The sequence below is a fragment of the Ailuropoda melanoleuca genome, chromosome 5 (assembly GCF_002007445.2).
Source record: "Ailuropoda melanoleuca isolate Jingjing chromosome 5, ASM200744v2, whole genome shotgun sequence".
NCBI lineage: Eukaryota > Metazoa > Chordata > Mammalia > Carnivora > Ursidae > Ailuropoda > Ailuropoda melanoleuca.
The window spans coordinates 3,259,945-3,281,683 of NC_048222.1; the positions used below are offsets into that span (position 1 = coordinate 3,259,945).

General features: G+C 47.6%; 1 protein-coding gene across 13 annotated transcripts in view; it reads left to right on the plus strand.

Annotated features, from left to right (window-relative positions):
- RIPOR2 (RHO family interacting cell polarization regulator 2) overlaps positions 1–21,739 on the plus strand; it is a 216,821-nt gene that overhangs the window by 156,312 nt on the left and 38,770 nt on the right. For 12 of the 13 annotated variants that reach the window (XM_034660249.1, XM_034660247.1, XM_019795920.2 and 9 more), the window contains exons 3-9: positions 1,221–1,376; positions 2,132–2,210; positions 3,671–3,694; positions 4,790–4,843; positions 8,801–8,950; positions 12,822–12,885; positions 20,797–20,840. In XM_034660249.1, the coding sequence (XP_034516140.1) occupies positions 1,221–1,376; positions 2,132–2,210; positions 3,671–3,694; positions 4,790–4,843; positions 8,801–8,950; positions 12,822–12,885; positions 20,797–20,840 (571 nt within the window). Of the gene's footprint in view, positions 1–1,220; positions 1,377–2,131; positions 2,211–3,670; positions 3,695–4,789; positions 4,844–8,800; positions 8,951–12,821; positions 12,886–19,968; positions 20,211–20,796; positions 20,841–21,739 lie in introns of those variants that run through there. The other variant, XM_034660253.1, reaches the window with a different exon arrangement.

The following is a 21,739-nucleotide window of genomic DNA, read 5'->3' on the forward strand; positions in this document are numbered from 1 at the left end:
CACGCACACGTGCACATTATTTTAATCTCTTTCATGGAAAAGATGTAATGTACCAAAAATTAAGTGCCGTAGTTTCTTTTCTGTCATTTAACATTCTTCCTGCCAAGCAGAGAGCTGAAGATTTGGGATCAGCCAGCGGTCTGTGTGCCTAGCTCTCCCCACCCCCACCCCTTCGGGCCGCACATTTCCCACCGCAGCCAGACTGGGGGGACTGTGTTTGCTGCGAAGTTATGCAGTGGGTGAGGACCGCCTCTGCAGAGCAACTCGGGGAAGCAGAAGCCGTCAGACAAGGCTCGAGAAAGTTAGTCGTCCGGTGTCTCCGGAATCTCCCTTCATCTGAAATAGGACTTAGGGGAACTCAAGAAGGAACACACAGGTCATGACATGGTCGGTAACAGGGAAGAAGTTTGTCTTCAGTTTTTCTGACACGACAGAGCTCTTGGGCTCTGAGGGGTCTGTGAGCTCTGACCTGCCCTGTCCCCCTTGGCACAGATGGTTATGCCGAGGAAAAGAGTACCTAACCTGGGAGGCACAGGGCAGGCACCTGCTAGGCGCAGAGGTCACGGCTTTCCCTTTGATAGCCGGGTCCGTGAGGTTCCGGCCTCTCGGTCTCCTAATCAGCTCCGTGGTTGGGGTCCAGTTATCACAGGTGTCCATCTTCACCTGCAGGCGGCCTCCCTGCCGCTGACAGAGACGCTGAAGTTTGCGTTCTACCGAAAGATAACGTACTCCAGAGAAAGAAGGCTTACAGAAAGCCATCGGGTTGGCTACACGTGCCTTTCTTTAACGCCGTCTGGAGTGGCCCTTTACCCAGAAACTGTTCACGCACATCCTAGTCGAGTTCAGTGGACGCTTGTGCCCGCCGTTGCTTAGCACGCCTATTTTTTTCATTGGATCATACGCTCCTGCCTCCTTGTTTCCTCGGAAGCACTTGTCTTGGCTTTCTGTAAGGTTTCGGTGGCGTGCTATGTCTTCTCTCAGAGCCCCTGACCTGACGCTGAGGAGCCACTGCCCTGCGGAGGTTCCAGATTGCAGCAGGTCACAAATCTAATGGCAAATCTCCCGATAAACCACATGTGGGATGGCTCAGGTTATTCAGCTCTCGGGGACCGGCACCTTTCCCAAAACACACGAATACGAACACAAGATGATTAAAAGGGCATTTCTTTGCTAGATCCTTTTGGATGCCGAGACTCACAATTTCTTTTTCCTTTGCACAGATGTAACTCTTTCATCGAAAATCCCTCCGCTGTCAAGAAGCCTCAGGCCAAACTGAAGAAAATGCACAATTTAGGACATAAAAACAACAGCCCTCCCAAAGAGCCTCAGCCCCAGAGGGTGGAAGAGGTCGTCAGAGCCTTGAAAAACGGACTTGAGTAAGAACACCGACACTAACGCCCTAGAACATTTTTCTTTTCTAAAATCCTCAGGGGGAAGGAGGGGCACGCGGAAAAGTTCTAAGAAATCATTTAAAAATGTCTGTTTCTGTAGTTGACATTTTATTCTTGCGCTGTAATCGAGGAAGCCTTAGATGAGTCTCAAACATGTTAAATATGTGGGGTTTCCACATCACATCCATAACATTGAAGGGGCTCCGAGCTGGTGACGTGTTTAACTCGGCAGTGCTGGATTTCTCACAGACCATGGTGTACAGACAGCTCCATTTGAGTGATCGTCGAGGAAGGATTCTGAAACCTTCCCAAGTTATTATATTCTATATTACATCTATTCTATTCTATTATTATATGGACTTTTGGTCCAGAATAAAATCTCCCTGGTGTGTGGGGAGTCCTCTAGAATCGGTGTTGTATTTAACTAGACAGAACTCTGGGAGCCTGGACCCAGGACAGATTCTATCCTTGTTTTGTGCATTCCCTCCCCACTGCCTTTTCTTTTTTGGACTTGCAGACTCACAGGGGCTCTCCTTTTTGACCATCTGGATGGTATCAGAAGCATGTCCTGGAGCTTTCGGAGAGTTGAGAGATTGGGAAATACACAGCCTCTTCCCCACTGACTCTGCCCTCCCCAGAGCAGGGCTCAGATTTCTCGTCCCCTTCAGAAGGACAAGGTCAGCACCAGATGCCCCTTGATAGGCACAGAGTTCACAAGTATGTTTCCTGTTGTTTTGCAGTGAATATCTGGAGGTTCACCAGACAGAGCTGGACAAGCTGACAGCTCAGTTAAAAGATATGAGAAGAAACTCTCGCCTGGTAGGTACCATCCCATCATTAGGATTTAACACACTATTCCTTTTTTGGGCTAAGTGTCTTTTTTTTTTCCCTACTGGTTGGGGATGGGGTGCTGGGGAAAGGTATGGGGACGAGGAAGAACCCTTAAGACAAGCAGATCCAAGGGGCAGAGTGCTATCTGCTTCCTGATGCATATTTGAGAAGGAGGTTGAATTTCTTCTTAATGCTTTATTCTTAATACTTCTCAGTACTTTCCAAGCATGTTTATGTGGATACACTTTATAATCAGGAAAAAAATACTAAACAGCAGCAACTATGACCTCCCATGCCCCCCCTCCAAATCATAAAAGGAAATGAAAAGTTGGGGTTCTCCTAGCATTTTGTTAGTACTGAATTTGGAACCCAGAGCTACTAAGAAAATAGTATGAGTCAGTGACGTCAGTGAGGGCGAGGGGATCCAAATGCACCTGTTATGAGAAGTTGGGAGGAGCCCTGAGCCCGTTCCATCACATGTCCTTATGTCTGTTGGCTCAGAGGTGTCCTCCATTCTAATGAATTTGTGAGGACTTGTCTGGTTGAAGAGGAGCTTCTCACCTATACACTATTTTAAATGATTTTGTTCAGTTCAAAATGACCTTGCACCTTAATCTTTCAAGGCGTCGGCGAGCCCAGGAAAAGTCTCCATATGCACTGGAGGTAGAGCCGCACGTTAATAGCTGCTGTCTTCTTCTGTTTTCGGAGATATGCCAAGATGTGTAGTGGTGCCCTTTTCGAAGGCTCAGAGGTTAAAAGCTTTATAGAAGTTAAATATTTTATATCCTGATGATGTTAGAGTAGGAACCGCCCCATCTCTATGGGGAATGACCCTTGTGGCATGGCCTTCCGCACTTTGGAACGCCCTTGACCATCCCCGGGCACAAACGTTTCTCCTTGGAGAACAATGGTGAATGGATGCCGGAGCTCCTGCCAGGACCTGGTGTTCCATGATGGGGGCTGTGGGGATCGTGGGCCGATTACACTGTGATATTATGAGCACACAGGAAATGAACTTGCTTAAAAAACAATTTGTGAAAAGCCTGTCACTGCCCTCCAGGACTCTCCTTAAACACCAGTTTTAAATGTTTAAACGGGAAGGCAAGTGTTCTTTTAACACATCTATCTCTGCTCCACTGCATGTTAACTTATTTTCCTTATTTAAAAGCTAATGTGAATTTATGTGCCCCTCAGGATGTAAGAGAGGAGGGCTGAAAGCAAGTGAGACTCTTGGGTGCAGAGAGATTGGGGTGGAATTCTGGAGTTACGGAGGAGAAATAAATATCCTAAAAGTACTCTTACTGCTATTTCAAATAACCCAGTGGAACGTTGCAGGAGTGATCATTTCTTCCCTGGTAATGCAGAAATGCAAACTAAATCCCTCTGTTGATATCAGTAATGGTTTTGAATAAACATGTTTTAATCCAGACACTCCTTTTTTATTTTAGGGTGTGCTGTATGACCTAGACAAGGTAAGTTATCATTCTGTGGGGGGGAGTATTGCGGAAAAATAAAACAGTGCATGTTTGCAGAGAGGTTCGTGATTTCCTTGTTAGGTATAACCAGATCTCCAAGGACTGATGATTTTTCTAAGCCTAGTAAATGTCATTCTTTTATCTAATGAGGGGGATGAATAGTACCATGATCTGTAGCTCCAATAACATCTTCAAGGTCATGTCCATAAAGGTGCCACCTGGCCATAGAGTTTCTCCATATGCTGATAAGTTCAAGAACTTCCCAGGTATTTGAAGGTCCTTACCTATGTTGTCTCTAATTGACTACCATATTTCATCAAATTGAAGACCTTTTTGACTGGAAAACACAGCATTATTTTATATGTCCCTAAGGGGAGAAAAGTGATTCCATGTAAACCCTGGCACGGTTTTCTCTATTCACTGAAAATTTGTATTTCATAGTTCATGACAAAAATCTTCTAGGCTTCTTTTAAATGTAGATTTTGTTTTTATTTATTCATATATGCTGCTGCTCCCTTCGCCTGCCATTCCGTATATACATAATTTTAATGCTGAATCATGGTGTAATGTCTTTTGAAGACATTTGAGAGGGTAATTAAATTTAATGCGTGTAATAACAATATTTATAAGTCAAACGAAGAGAGGACACATGAACCACTGTGGTTATCTCTGAGCGTGTACAGACAGTAGTTTCAGAGTGCACTCCAGTTTCAGGGACACTAAACTTTAGGGGGGTGAGTTCATCTCCGAGATGATGAAATACGTTACTGTGAAGGATTAGAAGTAACCCCGACAGGATCCTGTCCTGCTAGAAATCCAGTGAATTCCATTTGATTGGCCTCCCTCGATGTTGAGGACAAGGATTCCGATTACTAACTCGAGTTCATCTCTCGGAATATTTATTCCATATTTTAGAAAATACTTTCTAAATTGTTATTAGAGATTTTCTGAAATAGCCAAGATTGGACGAAAGGGGAGATATGTAGCATTTTCTGGTAATTTTGTGTAGGAGATCAGAAGATACTCTTGCCAGTCTTGATCAGTTAAACTGTGAATGGCTGTACTTCTTTAAACCTCTTCTTTTAATTCCAGCAAATTAAAACGATTGAAAGATACATGAGACGCCTGGAGTTCCACATCAGTAAGGTAATGAAGTTCCTGTTGTCTTGGCTTCTGGGTTTCTGTTCTCAGTCACTAATCAATACGCCTTTGGCCTAAACGTGGCATCTAGTCCATGGAGAATTTCTTACCTAATTGACTCCTAAGCTGATTAGCAATTAAGTCCTCCAACAGGCAGGAAAGATGGAGAAAAAGGAGCAGAGCCTGACAATCTGGCAGAGCTCTGACTCTCCTTCTGTTCAACAAACATTTAAGTGCTTCCCAGGGAGCCTCCTGCTGGGCTCTAGTCCCTGTGTAGTCTTGTAAAGATCAAACCAAGCTGACCCTACAAGAAACTTCACACTTGCATTACTTGACCCTCTGGCCAGACGTACAACTTGGTATCCCGTAAACTTCTTCATGAAGGCCTTCTAAGTACTTAGGGACAGCCGCCATGTACGTCCCTAACTCTTTCTCAAGCCCCTAGTTCCTTCTGTCCTTCCTCACATAGCGTGGTTTCTAAGCTTTTCTTTCACCGTTGTTGCCTCCATCGATGAGGGCCATTTTGTCGGGACCCCTGACACCCAGGCCTGAGCCCTACAAATCATTCACTGATGGTCCAACCAGGCTAGATGGAGTGGGACTGTCACCCCCTTGTTCTGAACACTACCAAGAGTTACTGGGACAACTTGAAAATACTTCCCGTTAGGAGCCACTAAATCCCACCAGTAGTAATTCCTGTTTCCATCCACGTGCATCAGCTTCTCTTCCAAGTAGAGAGACTGGAGGCTTCAGCCAATGTCTCTGCTAGGAGTCAGAAGCCCTAGGTTCCAGCCACATACTCTCTGGGCTATATCACCCATGCGGACCTTGGTTTTCCACTCTGTGAAATGGAGCCAGGAGGTGCATGTATTCAGTCTAAATGATCCTAAGAATCCTTTCGTTTTAAAATTCTGTGATGATTTCGATGTAGGTAAACATACGTGTACACATCTGCTTTTGCACGCCCCCACTTTGCAAAATATCTGTTACCTGGGAGAATCTGAAATCGCTCCAATTTCTGTGAAACTCACTAAATAAAACAATGACATCCATTCGAAGGTATTTGTGTGGCAGGCAGGTGTTGGCAAATGACTCTGTTTGGTTTGAAGCACAGCAAGGAAACAAAATCCGTCTCAGGTGGGCGTGTACTTATCCATCTTGTAGCCACTGTTGTTGCCACGACAATCCCGGGGGTCACGAAAGGTTTGGGTGGGCTGTTTTAACCCTTGTGCACAGCATGTCTCGCAAATGGTATTTAACCGAACGAGTCCAGCAGGTGACTTGATGAGAGCCCCTGCTGACGTATGGATGAGACCAGAGCTTGCCTACAGATGGGCCCGTTCCCACTCGAGGACATAGTCACCCTTTACCGTACAGGTTAGCTCCGCTTGGCTAGCATAGGTTGGCACTGAAATGAAAACCAAGAATTCACTCTTCTGCGAATGCAGAGTAACAGACTGCATCTTCAGGGCTAAACCAACGTCCCTGTGAAGTTTGCCGTAGAGAGGATCACAGTCTCAGACTTTAGCAAACACCGTGGTGGGGAAGGAGGGGGAAGGGGTAGCTTCCCAGGGGACCCCATGGGTGAAGCGGTCTGGCCTGCCCTGGAAGAGGGATCAGTTCTTGTGTTTCTAGGGGTTTTGTGGGGACCAACCCCATGAGCATGAGCTGCAATGTTTACGTAAAATTCCAGATTCCAGCCCAGCCCTAACCTACTGAATCAGCAGCTCGGGGGGGGGGGGTGGTGCTGGGCATCTGCATTTTAACAAGCTCGCCAGGGAAGGCTTTGCTTGGTTTTAGGGTATGGCAGCCACTCTCTCTGCCAGTCACCAACCCAAAGATTTCATCAGCAGATTCACCACCTTTGACCTTACATCTTCCTCTTCATCAGAGACAAACCCATTGACCCCAAAGATGAAGGGCTGCTTTCCAGAGTTTGGCAGTTGCTCCCAGCAAAGTGTAGTGAGTTGTTGAAGGAAAGAGCAACAGGAATCTTTTAACCAGAGAATAATTCCCAGTCTCTTAATGCGCATCTTCTAAGCTGAGTGTGATTGACGTCTAGACAGACAGCAACAGTGGAAAGTTCCACCTACTCTAACGGGTCCTCCTGACTCTTTGTCGCAAGCACCCAAAAACTTGCCTTCAGAACAAAAGGGGAATCTGAAACTCCGAAACCCATTATATTCATCTCCACCTTCCTCTGGTTCTACAGCCTTTTGAGGGAATAAACTTTGTACTGAAATGAAAACTTCACATTGTCCGAGGCAGCCTCTCAGAAGTCCCTGATTTCCTTTGCTTCTGCCAATGCCTGGTGTTCGTGTCCTTTTCATCTGCCTGCAAATTCCTGTGGTTAACTGGGGAGTGTGTTGATAATGGAGGAGAGCGCAAGACTGTGGACGTGTACGTGATGAGGAATAACCAGGTTTTCTCAACCTAGAGACTGTCGATATTTGGAGCTAGTCTTTGTTGTAGGGGGCTGTCCTCTGTCCTGCAGAACGTTTAGCAGCATCCCTGGCCTCGTCCCTACCAGATGGCAATAATACCTCCCAGCTGCGATGCTAGAAAAAACGGCTGTGGCTTTTGCCAAATGTCCCCTGGGTGTCAAAATCGCCTTGGGTTGATTGAGAAGCACTGTCTTTGAGACAGTAAGTGATTATGAGGCTTATAGAATGAGTATGATCGACAGTCATTTGCCAACAGGATATTATTGTTTGGAAGTGTAGACACATAGCTCACCTCTAGTGTTTCCATTTATCGTTTTAGTGGCGGTATAATTTACACACACAAAACCACATAGTTCTTAAGCCTTCAGTTTGATCAAGTTTTGCAATTGTGCTTTACCCTCATTTTTTTAAAAAGATCTTATTTATTTGAGAAAGACACAGAGAGCATGACAGCGGGGAAGGGCATAGGGAGAGGGGGAGGGAGACTCCCTGGTGAGCAGGGAGCCCGACTCAGGACTCGATCCCAGGACCCCGGGATCATGACCTGAGCCGAAGGCAGACGCTCAACCGGCTGAGCCACATAGGCGTCCCTCTTCACCCTCATTTTAAGGATAATTTAATAACTTTGTTTTCTCTATTGTTAAGGCTCTTTACTGAAAATGATTTTTTTAAAGATTTTATTTTTTTGAGAGAGAGCAAGGAGGGGTGCAGAGGGAGAGTGAGAAGCAGACTCCCTGCTGAGCAGGGAGCCTGATGCGGGTCTTGATCCCAGGACCCCTGGAGATCATGACCTGAGCTGAAGGCAGATGCTTAACCAACTGAGCCACCCAGGTGGCCCTATTGAAAATGATTTTTGTAAAGTGTTGGCTCAAGTTCTTTAAAAAGAAAAATGTAAAATGTAGATGTGTGAATATCACCTTGTGGCAATACTCTTAAACTAAAGTGATAAGAACCTCGCGGAAACCCTTCCCGTGTTTGCTCCTCACGGAGAAGACTGCAGTCGCTGTCGTCCAGGACTTGGCTCACACAGCCCACCGATGTTAAGTTCATTTTCATTTCTTATAATTTGCAAAGAAGGCTCAGATTAAAATCTGCTTTCAAAGAGAAAATGGATCCCAGTGGCTAAAACAAAGATGATTGGTCTCTGGCTTAAAGGATGATGGTCGGCCGGAGAGGGGAGGAAGGGCAGGTGCCTGGGTGGCTCAGGTGGTTAAGCGTCTGCCTTTGGCTCGGGTTATGATCTCCATGTTCCAGAATCAAGCCCCACATCGGCTCCCAGATCAGCAGGGAGTCTGCTTCTCCCTCTGCCTGCTGCTCCCCCTGCTAATGTCCTCTCTCTTTCTCTCAAATAAATAAATAAAATCTTTATAAGTAAATAAATAAAAGGATGACGCTTCTACTAGAGTCCCCTTGTTTTGGTCAGAAAGGTAAATATCTTTCGGACTGAACAAGGCCCGTGTAGCTCTTTCAAGTGGGATTAAGTAGTGACCCCCTGTGTTCCCTCCTGTGGCTCCGCCAGGTCGACGAGCTCTACGAGGCCTACTGTATCCAGAGCCGTCTCCAAGACGGCGCCAGCAAGATGAAGCAAGCCTTCTCGGCCTCGCCCTCCAGCAGAGCGGCCCGCGAGAGCCTGTCGGAGATCGGCCGCAGCTACAGGGAGTACACGGAGGTATGTGCCCGGTGGCCCAGCGGCTCGACCGCACGCGGCTTGTCCAGTTGCCCGTAACTGCCCGCGGCGAGGACAGACCGCGTTCTGCTCTTCAGGGACAGGTCCTCCCGCGAGCCTGTCTTGCACTGTCGGGGCTGTCCATGCGACCGTTCCAGACGACTCTGGGGCAGTTCTGTTGGTTGTATCTTGGCTGAGTCTTCACTGGACTCCACAGCCTTCGCTGGCCTTTCTCGGTCCCTGAGCGTCACCTGTCAGGCACTCATCTCCTGGTGCCTTGGAACGTGCTAGCTCATGAACTTGAAAAGCCGCGAGATGTTAGGTGCTATGAAGCCATGCACTGACCAAGTCTTACACTCTTATGTGCTCCATGCTGCCTTGTGGTCTTTGCACAGGTAGGCTACAAACGCGTGTCGGTAATTTCAGCGACTGCCTGAGGAAGTCAGTAGGCCCTGGTCCCTGGTTCTTGACAGTCTAAGTGCCCTCCCGAATTTTCTAGTGTGCATGCTAACCTGGCTTTATTCCTGGAAGTGGAGCTGCCCCAGCGGTTACGGTAGCTACCCTGAAAATTGAGTATCACCCACGCTCCTGCCTGTGATGATTTTATCGTGAGGAAGTCCCTTCTCTCTTAAAGGAGACAAGATAAAAAACCGCCAGCAGAAGTGGGCCTCCCCTGGCTTCTGTCTCTGAGGCCCTACGTCTGACACAGAGAGGTCTCCCTCCTCCTGGGGTCACCTGATACCAAGTGTCTTTGATGAAAGACTGAATTATTCAAGCAGCACTTCTCACTAACCCGTGTGTCTGCTCAGAGATCGAATTTCATGAATGAAGTCATCAGTCTCCGGAGGGTTCATGGGGGTCTGCTGGACAGCTCCGAGAGCTGAGCCTCTGTCCCCCAGCCCTGCTGCGGGAGGGGCCCCATGGGTCGCCTCATAAGGTCACTCCAGCAGAGCCTTTGGTCTGACCCGTTTGTCTCTTTCCACGGTCCGAAACATGGCTTCTTCACCTATGTGCCCCTTTCAGAAGAATGCTTGTTAAATGCATAAAATAATATACATAGAATCCAGGAATTCAAAGGAAGCCAATGATACTGAAATAGTTATTTCAGTATTAGCAGTACAGTTATTATCAAAATACCTTAAAAATATTTTGATACAGTACTGTGCTCTGTTTATGCCACATTATTAGCACATCAAAATTAAGTTATCAGCTCTAGCAATGCCACTAGTTATTGGAAGTTATACATTTTTAAAGTAGCAAAGAGTCTGAATGATTGTTCAAGGTTATCTAGACCCAGTGGTGTGCGTGAACACACAGGGGATTTCTATGTGTCAGAGCCACAGGCACGAGTCATACCGCTGGGTCTTAGTTCCTACATTCGTGAAGCTTCGACGCCATGCATTTTACTTAAAGGTTGTGAAATCATGGCGACTTTCTTTTCCGCCCATCCAAGTTTATGCACCCAGGGGTTGAGACTCTGGCTTAGAAGCAGCCCTGGCTCGTAAGACCTCGTTTGTGCATGTCTGGGAAATAAAAGAGAACACTTGCCGGCTGTTTCCGAAATGCCTGTCCTTGCTCGGGTGCCGGCACGTGACATCAGACTTCACCCGCTTGTTCAAAGACATAGAGGACCGTTTCAGCAAGAGGAACTGTGCCCTCGAGGAGGGAGTCGGACTTCTGTAGTGTCCTGCCTGACATCGGGTGGCTCCTATCTCCACGTAACCGCAGAGCCGGGATTTTATCCCAGAGAACGTTTTGGGGGAGTGGCTGGGGGGCGGGGGGCTGCCGCAGGGGCTGCAGGACTCACCCGCAGCTGCCCCGGTGAGATGGAAGAGCATCCTGACCGCAGAAGTCCTCACCTGCTAAACCAGCTGCCCCCAGGTTTTCTTGAGGGCACTGGTGCAACCCGCCCTGCACGCCAACGCCGCCGGCCTTTTGGGAAAGTGTGATGTGTTCCTTCATCGAGCCGCGTGCCACGCAGGGCTCTAAGAAAAGCAGTTTACTGAGACTTTGTTTCCAAAGCTTTCAAGCCGCACAGAGCTCAGACTTCAGGAAGTTTCCCAGAGGTTTCCTAAGCTATTTGAGTCCTAAGAGCTCACAGGGCAAAGGCAGTGCCGTTCTCTTTGCACCCCATCAACACACCAGTGCGGGAGAGAGATCTTCTGGAGAGAACAGAGGCACCGAGAGGACACCATGGCCTTGCTCAGCAATCCTGAAGTCGTCAGCCCACAAAATGCAAACGGGAGCACTCCCTATCAGTGCTCGTGGGGCTGTGGGCTAGTAGGAGCGGCCACCCCCCACTCCAGCCCCCAGACCATGGAGGCCCGGTGCAAGGGAGAAGCCTGCAGGTGCTACCCCGCCCCCCCCCCACTCCAGGGAGCGGGGACGGTCAAGGCTGCTTCCTGCCGCACAAGTGATTTCCAAAGCTGAGGCGAGCTGCCGAAGGGCCCCACTGCGGAGCGCCTGGGCCTCGGCATTTTTCCTGTTTTGATCTCTGACTGACTGCTCTGTTTAGGTCCTCAGACACGGAGGAAGTAGGGCGGGCGTAGCGACACGTCTAACCACACGGTTGATGCCATCCCTCCTTCTGCCTTCAGGGTCCCTCAGCAGTAGAGTGAGCGGAGGACTCTTGTCAGGCCCAGGAGTCATTTCTGGGGCGCCGTGGCCCCGCCGCAGGGAGTCAGCCTCGCTCATTTGAGTAGGGTACAGCAGCCCTGCTATTTTGGTCCCCCGTTTCCGCTAAGAAAAATTTCCAGCGGACAGAAAAGTCAAGACTAGTATAATAAACACCGTCTGCCTTTACCAGTTGGTAACATTTCGCCCTACTTGCTTTCCTTCTCTCACCTGTGCTCAACTTCTTCTTTCTTTATCCTTATGTTTTTGCTGAGTCATTTGACAGTAAGTAATGGACATCGCGACACTTCACCCCATAGTACTTTGCACAGAACCCACAGTGGTTGCCCGTGTATCCCTGCACACACACCATTCCCACAACTGAGACAATGAGCTAACGGAGTTAGCGAATGGCCTGTGCATTTTCAGACGCCCCCATCTGGTCCGGTCATGTCTTTGGTAACTGTTTTAGTGTACTGTCCTTCAAGTCAGGATCTAATGGAAGGTAACAGGTGGCGTTTGGTTTTTATGTCTCTTTAGCCCCTTTTATCTAGAACTTTTTTGCCACATTACCTTTTTGTAGAATCCAGGCCAGTTCTTACAGAATATCACATTCTGGATTTGTCTGTTTATGACTGCATTCGATGAGATCATTGATGTAACATCTGAAGGCAACACAGCAAGTCTTCTGCTGTGGGAGATCCCAAAGTCAGCGACTTAAGACCTTGACCTTCTCCATTTAGGAGAAGACTACCTTCCTTCCTTCTTCTTTTTTTTTTTTTTAAGATTTTTTAATTAGTTCTTTGAGAGAGAGGGAGAGAGCATGAGCAGGGGAGAGGGGCGGAGGGAGAGAGAGAGAAGCAGGCTCCCCACTGAGCAGGGAGCCCTATGCAGGACTCCATCCCAGGACCCTGAGATCATGACCTGAGCTGAAGGCAGACGCTTAACCCACTGAGCTACCCAAGTGCTCCCAGACTGCTTTCCTTCTTACCTAGCAACCTCATCATTGCACATGGAAATAAGTGACTTGTTCTTCTGTGTTCTAAATTCCCCGCACACCAGAAGGCTTGCGTAGGCTCGGGGGGACCATTTTGCCCAGAATGCTTCACGGGCAGTTCCGTGTAGCTCCCTGCAAACAGGTAAACGCCCCCCGTGTTCAAGCCTGGAGCTGTAGTTGTCTGCAGCTTCTCGAACGTCATGTGCTTTGAGCTGTTTGTCACAGAAGCCTCTCGCTGATGCCAGTGTTCTGTCCTCTTCACAGAATATGTGCACCATCGAGGCAGAGCTGGAGAGCCTGCTGGGGGAGTTCTCCATCAAGATGAAAGGTACTCTTTCCCGTTCGGAGAGTCAGGCGCCGTCTCCACAGACAGAGCTCCTTGAAGTTTGAGTACACACGCTATTTTTATTTTCCTTGCAAAGACGCTGTGCCGCCCACACTCACCCCTCCCCGTTGGTGAATGTGTTGATGTTCCAGAACCTTCTAGCCTTGAGACTTGCCTACACCCTTAAATCTTTATAATGGCAGAATCGCAAGCATACACAGAAGTGAAGAGAATGTTACAATGAACCCCGTATCACCTAGATTTAATAATTATCAGGCTTTTCCCCCATGCGCTTTTCCCTGCTTTTCCCTTTGATGATATGTAACCCAGATATGTGACCCTGCCCGTGTGTATTTCCATATGCGTCCCTTAAAGAACAGGGACTTCTTCTTACATGAATAGCCACAATGGCAAGTATTATCACGTCTAGTAAAATTAATACGCCTTTGTTATCAATCCACTCCATTATCCAGTTTCCCCAGCTGTCTCAGAAACACTTCGTGCGTTTGGTTTGTTCACACTGGGATCTAAACAGGGTCCATGCGTCATGATTGGTCATTAGGTGTCTCTCTTAGGCTTCCTTTCGTCTAAAGCAGACCCTTGCCATTTTCCTCCTGCCGTTGACTTGGCGTAAAAACCGTTGTTGTACAGAATGTCCCACGTTCTCAGTTTGTCTTTGGCTTCTTTGTGGTGTCGTTTCAGTTGCTCCTTTTCGCTCATGTTTTCTGCAAGCTACCCACCCATTCCTTACTGGTTCTTATTTTTAGTATAAAACCCACAGAGGACTGTGCACTTTCCTCCTTTGCCCAGTGCTTTTCTGGTGTTTGCTCTGGAAAGCTCCAACCTAGCAGCACGATTGGTCATTGGCATCTTCAGAACAAAAAAGGCACGCCAGCTTTAGGAAACGGAGCGGGGCTCTCCCATCAGCAGCCACCATCCCTGTGTCTTGAGTTTGGGCCCATTGACTGCAGCAGAGAGAGAGCTGGGGCGTGGGCGCTCGGTCCTCACGTTTCTGCAGGAGCTGGATCCCCAGGTGGTTGCTAATGGAGACTTAATCACCCTCTCCTCAACTTTTTGCAATTAAGAGAGTAGAGAAGGGGCACTTTTTTGTTTAAAGTGCTCAACAGGAGAGCTCCATTTTCGAGTGAGTCATCTGAGTCTGCAGGGCCCTGTCTGTGTCAAGCGCTAGGCACCCCCGTGAGAACCTGAGAGCCACTCTGAATGAGTTATTCCTAGAATAACAACGACCTTGACCTTCAGCTTCCCCAGTGGCTGCATTCTTCTCTGGGACAGACCTGAGCGTGAACTGGTTTCTTATTCAGTGAGAAATCTCAGCACTTGCTGTCCCACTGAGGGGGGCATCAGTGCTTTGTCAGCTTTTCGTTTATTGTCTTCCTGTTGGGTCCTCACCTGAGTCCAACGTTCCAAAACCACTCAGGCCCTGCCGCAGACCCAGCAAGTCAGGGGCGGCCCTGGAAGATTTTTTTAAGACTCTCAGGATGATTTCATCAGCAGCCTGATTCTGGAAAACAGCTGCCCCAAATCAGTGTTTAGCAGAAAACACGTCCCTCTCGTATCCCCCAACACTCAGCACCATCCATGCGGACTGGTCGGTCTCACAGCTGAGAGAGACTCACACATCTTCTCACAGTTAACACAGGGAGTAACAGATTTCCCTGATTTCCATTATCCAAGGCATCCACATTTCCCCATTTTATTGACGGGAAGTGGGCGTTATATGACTTGTCCCAGAAGTCACAGAGCAGGTTGGAGTCAAACTTGAAACTGAATTCCAGGGCTCCTGGCTTCTAGAACATTCTCACGCTCGGTCTCCTGCGAGGAGGGAAGTTCGAAGAGAGCAGAGCCGATCCTAGAATCTCTTCTGTGGGAGGGTAATCTCCGTCCCAGCACACGGGCAGCGTGGGCGTGCCGCTTCAGGCCTGGGGGTCAGGAGATGAAGGTGCTGGGGGCCGCTATCCCTGAGGGATCTGGGCGCCCGCTGAATAGCAGCACTGGGTCCTAAAGGGTTATCCTGGTGGGCTGACAGAACTGCCCATTCACCCATCTCCTTCATCTCTGCCTCTCCCTGTTCTCTCTTTCCTGCTTTCCCGCCTGGTCCCCTACCGTAGCTTCTGTCTGGGCCCTCGGTTCCCTCCAGGGGGCTCTAGGCCTGAAACGTACTCTCCTTTTTCATTACAGATTATTCTCCCTTTGCACTTTCCTAATCTAACATGAAAACTCTTGAACAACAACTAGGAAGCCTTTCAAAGGGACACCTCCATGGGAATCTTCCTCTCTTGATAAAGGGAAGCCTCACGCTGCCAAGAAATCTTACATATTTGGAATCAGCTATGTTATCTGTGATTCCTTCTGGTTAAACATAACTACCCCCCAGGAAACATACCGACATCCACTCAGGGTGTTTCATAATATTGTCAGAGCTGGTAACCTAACTTCCTCCTGCCACACCCTTCCACACTTCCCTTTCTGCCCCACCCAACACAAAGAAAACAACCCTTTTGGTTTTGTGTGTGATTATGCGTGCGTGTGTGTGGCCCCCGGGGGTGTGGGTGGGTCGATGATAAAAACAACTGATCAGTGGCAGAGCTCCTGTTCTTGGCTGCGTCCTGATGAGTGGCCCCTGGCCTTGAGTTCCACACAGGCCACTGGAGAAAAATGGATGTGTGAGCCTGTGCATTCTAATTCAGTGGAACAAATGACCCCCTGGACTAGTGGGGTGGCCAGCTAGTCTCCGAAGCCCCCAGGGGGATGGGAGAAGGGTGCCACTCACCTGTCTTGGGGGAGGGAAGCAGGAAGGAAGGAGGAAGGCTCCTCAACGTAACCTTTGAATTAGAACGAGAGGGACTGCTCTGGGCAGATGAACTGCAAGGGAATGGCATTCACCAAAGAGGGAAAAGCATGTTGACAAATGGCAGGAGGGCTGGCTGGGCAAGAGCCTGTCCTGGAAGAAGAGTTACGGACGTGCATGGGCGTGGGATCTTAACGTGCCTTGAATGTCAGGCTAACGAGGGAGCCTCTTGCTAGCCAGAACCTAGATGAAAAGTGCTCTCTCGAGGGAAACTACTCCTCCCAGCTCTTGCTTCATTCCCATGAAGTTCCAGGCAGTGGGTATCTCCAAGCCTGTGCCTGCCTCTCCGGCTTTCAGGGCCTGGAAAGGCCTTGGCAGAGGGAAGAACTACCCATGAGCTAGTAAGCCTGCACTATTTATGCCTGGTCAGTAAACCAGGAAGGCCTGGAACGGAACTCCTGGCTGTTCAGCTGCTTGGCTCCTTTCCTTGGAGCAGAAAGTGTGACTTCCTTACCTTCCTCATTGTTCTACCCGGTATGAAACTTTGTAACGTTGTCGCGAATACCCAGCCCTCCTTTTCTGTGTGTCTATGCTGTCAGCATGTGTGATCTGCTTTATCTTTGGAAAGGAAGGTCATCGTAGAACTAGCAAAAACGGGGAGCATTCTTCCGGCAGAAAAGTCTCTGAGCAAAGGAAGGAAAGGTGGGCGCCTACGTGCTGTAGCATCTGGGCCTTCCCAACGAGGCCAGAGAAGAGCCGTTTTATCAGTAATGGGTGTTTACAGTAACACAGCCAAAGGTGCACCGTAGAAACAAAAGCCCCCCACTCCCGCCCTCCCCTGGACGCTCACCCCCATGACGGTCTGCAGAGCAGCCATGATAAAAGCGTTCTAGACTGTACAACGGTTATCACAAAACTGCTGAGAAGACAGGAAGCTTTGCCCAGCTGTGAAAATCCCGGCAGGCCTCTGGCCAGGTTGGAAAGACAACAAGCTGTGACTGTAATTGCCGCATCTTGGTTTCCATTCGCAAGCAGCGCGGTGATTGGCGCGGTGATTGGCACGGTGATTGGCGCGGTGATTGGCGCGGTGATTGGCGCGGTGATTGGCTTACACGAGCGGCTAGAACCTTAGGAAGCGCAGCAGCAGTCCTGCTTCTGCCTGGCTCGTGCCAGTCTGCAGCAGGGCGCTGGTAATCAGTGCCTGGGCGGGGTGGGGGGGATGCCGCTGCAAGCAACTTCTAGAAACTGTGCTTTCATGACCTGGGCTTATAAGCTCCAAAATCATCTCTACCAAGTACCTTTCTCCCGTTTGGATAAGTTCAGATGCGAAATTTCTGGTAATGTTCAAAGGGGAAAAAAGTCCTTCAAAGCATTTTCCCCCTTACGTACTTTATCCACACTGATACCAGGCCAGTTTCTTGGTTTTTAGTTTTTGTTTTAACCAGCTTCTGTTGTAAATGCACAGGTAAACCGGCAACGGATGAGACCTCAACTAATTTGCCCAGGTTTTATTTTATTTGAAGATTTTTTCATTTATTTTAGAGAGAGAGAGAGCGCATGTAAGCGTGAGCAGGGGGAGGGGCAGAGAGACTCCTCTAGCAGACTCCCCGCTGAGCACGGGGAGCCGGATGCGGGGCTCAATCTCATGACCCTGAGATCATGACCTGAAGAGAAACCCAGCTTTAGCTGCTCAGCCAGCTGAGTCCCTCAGGCGCCCCTTTGCACTTTGGATTTTCTTAGAATTGGTGTCTCGCCAATTCTGATTTATAAAAACCAGTCAATAGTGCTTTTTTTCTGAAGTACTAAAGAAAAGATTAAATCCTCCGGAAAATGATTAGTGAGCATTGACTTTCTAAAATCTGTTAAAGTGACCTCTTACGTTCTGGTTGTTAGAACCGTCCTCAGTGGACCTGCTCTGTGGGTAGGGAGGCAGGACGAGCTGGTGAGTTGCTGCCATCTACTGACAGAAAGTGGTAACAACAGGTGCTTTTGTAAGCCTCCGGGGACCTTGTCTATGCTCTTAACCCTGGAGTGTCCTTGAGATGGGCAGAAAGCAGAGTCATGCGTTCCACAGTCTCACAGCTCCACGGGGCTACTCACAGAAGGCAAAATACGTTGTGTGGTACCATCCTCATCATCTTTCCATGGGTAAAATCACGTTTAAACTAATATAAAAACAACTAAGAACGCAAAGGTCTTAAACAGCAGCTTGAGGAGACTGAGGCACGAAGGGGTCTGTCCGTGGAACGGACATCCTGTGCGTGAAGGAATGTAAGAGTCCCAGGGCTGCTCTTGCACCAGCTACTCACAGTTATTTCCTCCCCAGCTGCCTCTATCAAAAGTGAGGGATTGTTCTTCTCGAATCTATTTTAAAAATTTTAAATGGTAACTTTCTCATTTTTTAAAATATGGGCAAATAGACCAAAAAGTTTAAAGTCATAATATAATAACTCCACCAGTGCTAAACTTTGTAAAAATTGTCACGAATACCCAAATCGCCTTTTCTCTGCACATATGCTGCCTGCCAGCCAACATACGTGATCTTTTTTAGGTCTTTTTTCCTATAAAATAAAAACATGATATTTGAAAAAACACAATAAAAATTACTATTTAATGTAAAAAATGTAACTTTCTTCATAAGCTCACCTTATCAGAGATAATTATTTTAGCACTTTGATATGTTTTTCTATAATTTTTTCCTTTGGATCCATTTTTATATAGTAGAGGTCACACTCTACATAGGTTTTGAATTTTGCCTTTTTTTTACTTAATATTACTTTATAAACATTACCTTATTGAAGATATCTAAACATCTGTACTGAATTTTTTTAATTGAAGTGTGGTTGACACACGATGCTACATTAATTTCGGGTGTACACACAGTGATTCGACAAGTTCATACACTGTGCTGTGCTCTGCATGACTGTAGCTCGCGCCTGTCCCTATACAACACTCTGACAGTACCATCGACTCTATTCCCAATGCTGCACTTTGCATCCCCAGGACTTATTTATTGTGTAACTGGAACTCCGTACCTCCCACTCCCCTTCACCCACTTGGCCCATCATGCCACCCCCCTCCCCTCTGGCAACCATCAGTTTGTTCTCTCTATGGGTCTGCTTCTGTTTTTTGTCTATTCATTTGTTTTTTTCTTTTAGATTCCACATATAAATGAAATCATATGGTATTTGTCTTTCTCAGCCTGACTTATTTCATGTAACTGGAATTCTTTTTTTTTTATTAAAGATTTTATTTATTTGACAGAGATAGAGACAGCCAGTGAGAAAGGGAACACAAGCAGGGGGAGTGGGAGAGGAAGAAGCAGGCTCATAGCGGAGGAGCCTGATGTGGGGCTCGATCCCATAACGCCGGGATCACGCCCTGAGCTGAAGGCAGACGCTTAACCGCTGTGCCACCCAGGCGCCCCAATGTAACTGGAATTCTTTATCATAAAACTGTATTGGTTCTTTTCATTTGAAAATGAGAAAGTACTAAAGAGTTTGCCCATTTTTATTGAATTTGTTTCATTCCTTGATTGCAATGTTGTCTTGGGGTCCCTATTAGGGTAAAGGACTTTGCTTTGTGATTGGCACAGAAACAAAGCCAGGATTGCTGATAGGTCTCTGTCGACAAGTTCAGCCCTTACATTTACTGTGTATGTACCTTCCTCCCCACAACTTTATTCATGCTTGACACACGGTAGGCCCTCCGGAAATACTGCTGAGTGAATACAGGCCACTCACTCCACCCAGAAGTGTCCTCTCCCCCATGCCTTCATTTGCCGATGGTGATATTCTGTTGTTCAAATGCCACCTTCCTCCATGAAGCTATCCTACATTAAATGAGATAGAGTTTCTTGTTTAATTATATAAGTGACACAGTCTTACAAAAATTCAAAATATAGGGAAAAAACCCTCCTTTTCCTAACTCTTCATTGCTGTCCCCTCTCTCATGTGCATCAGTTTGCTGTCTTTTCCTACAGATACCATCTTTTAAGTGAGCTGTAGCTGGCACGTGCTCAGTCAATGCTATTATCCCACTCCCAAATACATAATCATTACCCCTGTCTTTACGATCATTGCCATCAATTGTCTTTACAAACGGTTCTGTGAGGTGGACATTGTTACCCCCCTTGTAAAGTGAAGAAACTGGAGTTAATATCTAGAGTTAATATCTCTTACTGCCTCTGCTCCTTGTCCGTTTCATCCCTGTGGACTTGAACCACATTTTGTTCTGTTTTCTGGGTAACGGCGAAGTCTCTCTTACTCTGCAGATTGTTACCGTAGTGCGCAGACCCTCCCACACACTGAGGCTCCATAAATATCTGCCGAAAGAAAGAAAGAGACCGATGAAACCCAGGGTCCCTGAGACGTCCCACGACAGTGCTGTGACCGGATGTGTTCTTGCTGCTACAGCAGCCGGGGGGCCGGATCTCAGACTGAGCAGACCCAGCTAGGAATAATGAGTCATCGAAGGGAAGCCCCATCGCCATTTGGGGAATGCGGGTTGTTGTCATTCGGTTGGTTGGTTTTAGTTTTCTTAATCACTGGCTTTGTGTAGATGACAATTCATTTTACGTGGTTTCATAATACAGTAAGTGGTGGTATCATTCTTCCGGGTAAATAGGAAAAGGAAAACAGGAATGAGTGAATTGGAGAGAGGCAAGGGTACGTGGAATCTTCAAGCGAACGAGAGGCCCTTATCAGAAATCACAAATCTTGGGACAGAAAGAAAAACAAGAGAGCCATTTACGTTCATGAGAATATTTTGGGTAAATAAATGAATATATCTTTCTGGCCCTAATTCTCTGATCCAGGAATCTGGGTGGATCTTCAGTGGGCCAAAGGTACATAGAGTTCTAGCCCCTGCCCAACAGCCTTCTTTGCCCCAAAAAGCAGTATCTTTAAATAACCCAGCCTGGAATGTTCTCTTGGGCTGGGATAGATGGAATTCCCAGTCATCGCTGTGTCCTCAGGTTCTCCCCCAAAACTATTGGCATGAGCTTTCACAAAGGTCTGATGCTCTGGGTTTGTAACTGTGGCGGTGTGGGTTTGTAAAGAGGGGAAGTCTATTCTGCACCTCACGTCCCAGTTGCTTGCTTACAGGTCTGGCTGGTTTTGCTCGCCTCTGTCCTGGAGATCAATACGAAGTAAGTATCCTGTCGGTCTGCGGGTTGGACTTGAGGATTTGAGGGGCAGGAGTCAGATGGCCATTATTTTCCTTCTTAAATTGCCTTTTTTTTTCTCTCTCTCTCTCTCTTATGTTTGTTTATTTTGAAAAAAAAATTAAGCCAATGGGAAAGTTTGGAGATAGACACCCCCACATACTCTTCATCCAGACACCAATTTTTGACATTATGCCACATTGGCTTTATTATTACTGCTATGATTGTTGTTATGTTGCTGAACCATTTTAGATTAATGCACAGACATCGGGACGTTTCGCCCCTAAATGATTTTCCTAAACACAGAAGGACATGCTCTCCTGTCAGCGTTGTGCAGTTCTCAACGCAGCTAACCTGACCTGGCTCTTTAGCGACTCTTACTCGTTGTACATCCACTTCGTCTTTTCCTCTACTGTCCCAATGTTGTACTTGATAGCAGTCTTTTCTCCGGATGCAAGAGCCAATCCAAGACCATGAGTGCTTATAAATACCGTGGATTGAAGGACGCTAGTATCTAGACCTTTCTTTATAAAGATATACTCCATTAGGCCAAAAAGCCTTTTATCTTTTCCCCCTTCAAAAGGGAACGTCCCTTAATTATTTCATCAAACTGTCTCCTCCAGAACCCTCTGTGATCATTCTTCGTGGGGAGGGCAGGGGGTGGAGGAGTATCTTCCTGTCTGAGCGAGGAGAGCTGGAGACCCTCTTGCGGGACTGTGTCGGATTTCAAAATCCTTGTCCAGCTCTGTCTTCCTCATCCAGGAGGAGGGGGTCTTACTTCTTGCTTCTGGCTGCTAAGTGGATCTTAGCTGATGGTTTCTTCTCCCTGTGAAGGAGCTGAGGAGTATGGTGACTATTCTAGTAGACTCATGGGGGGAGGAACT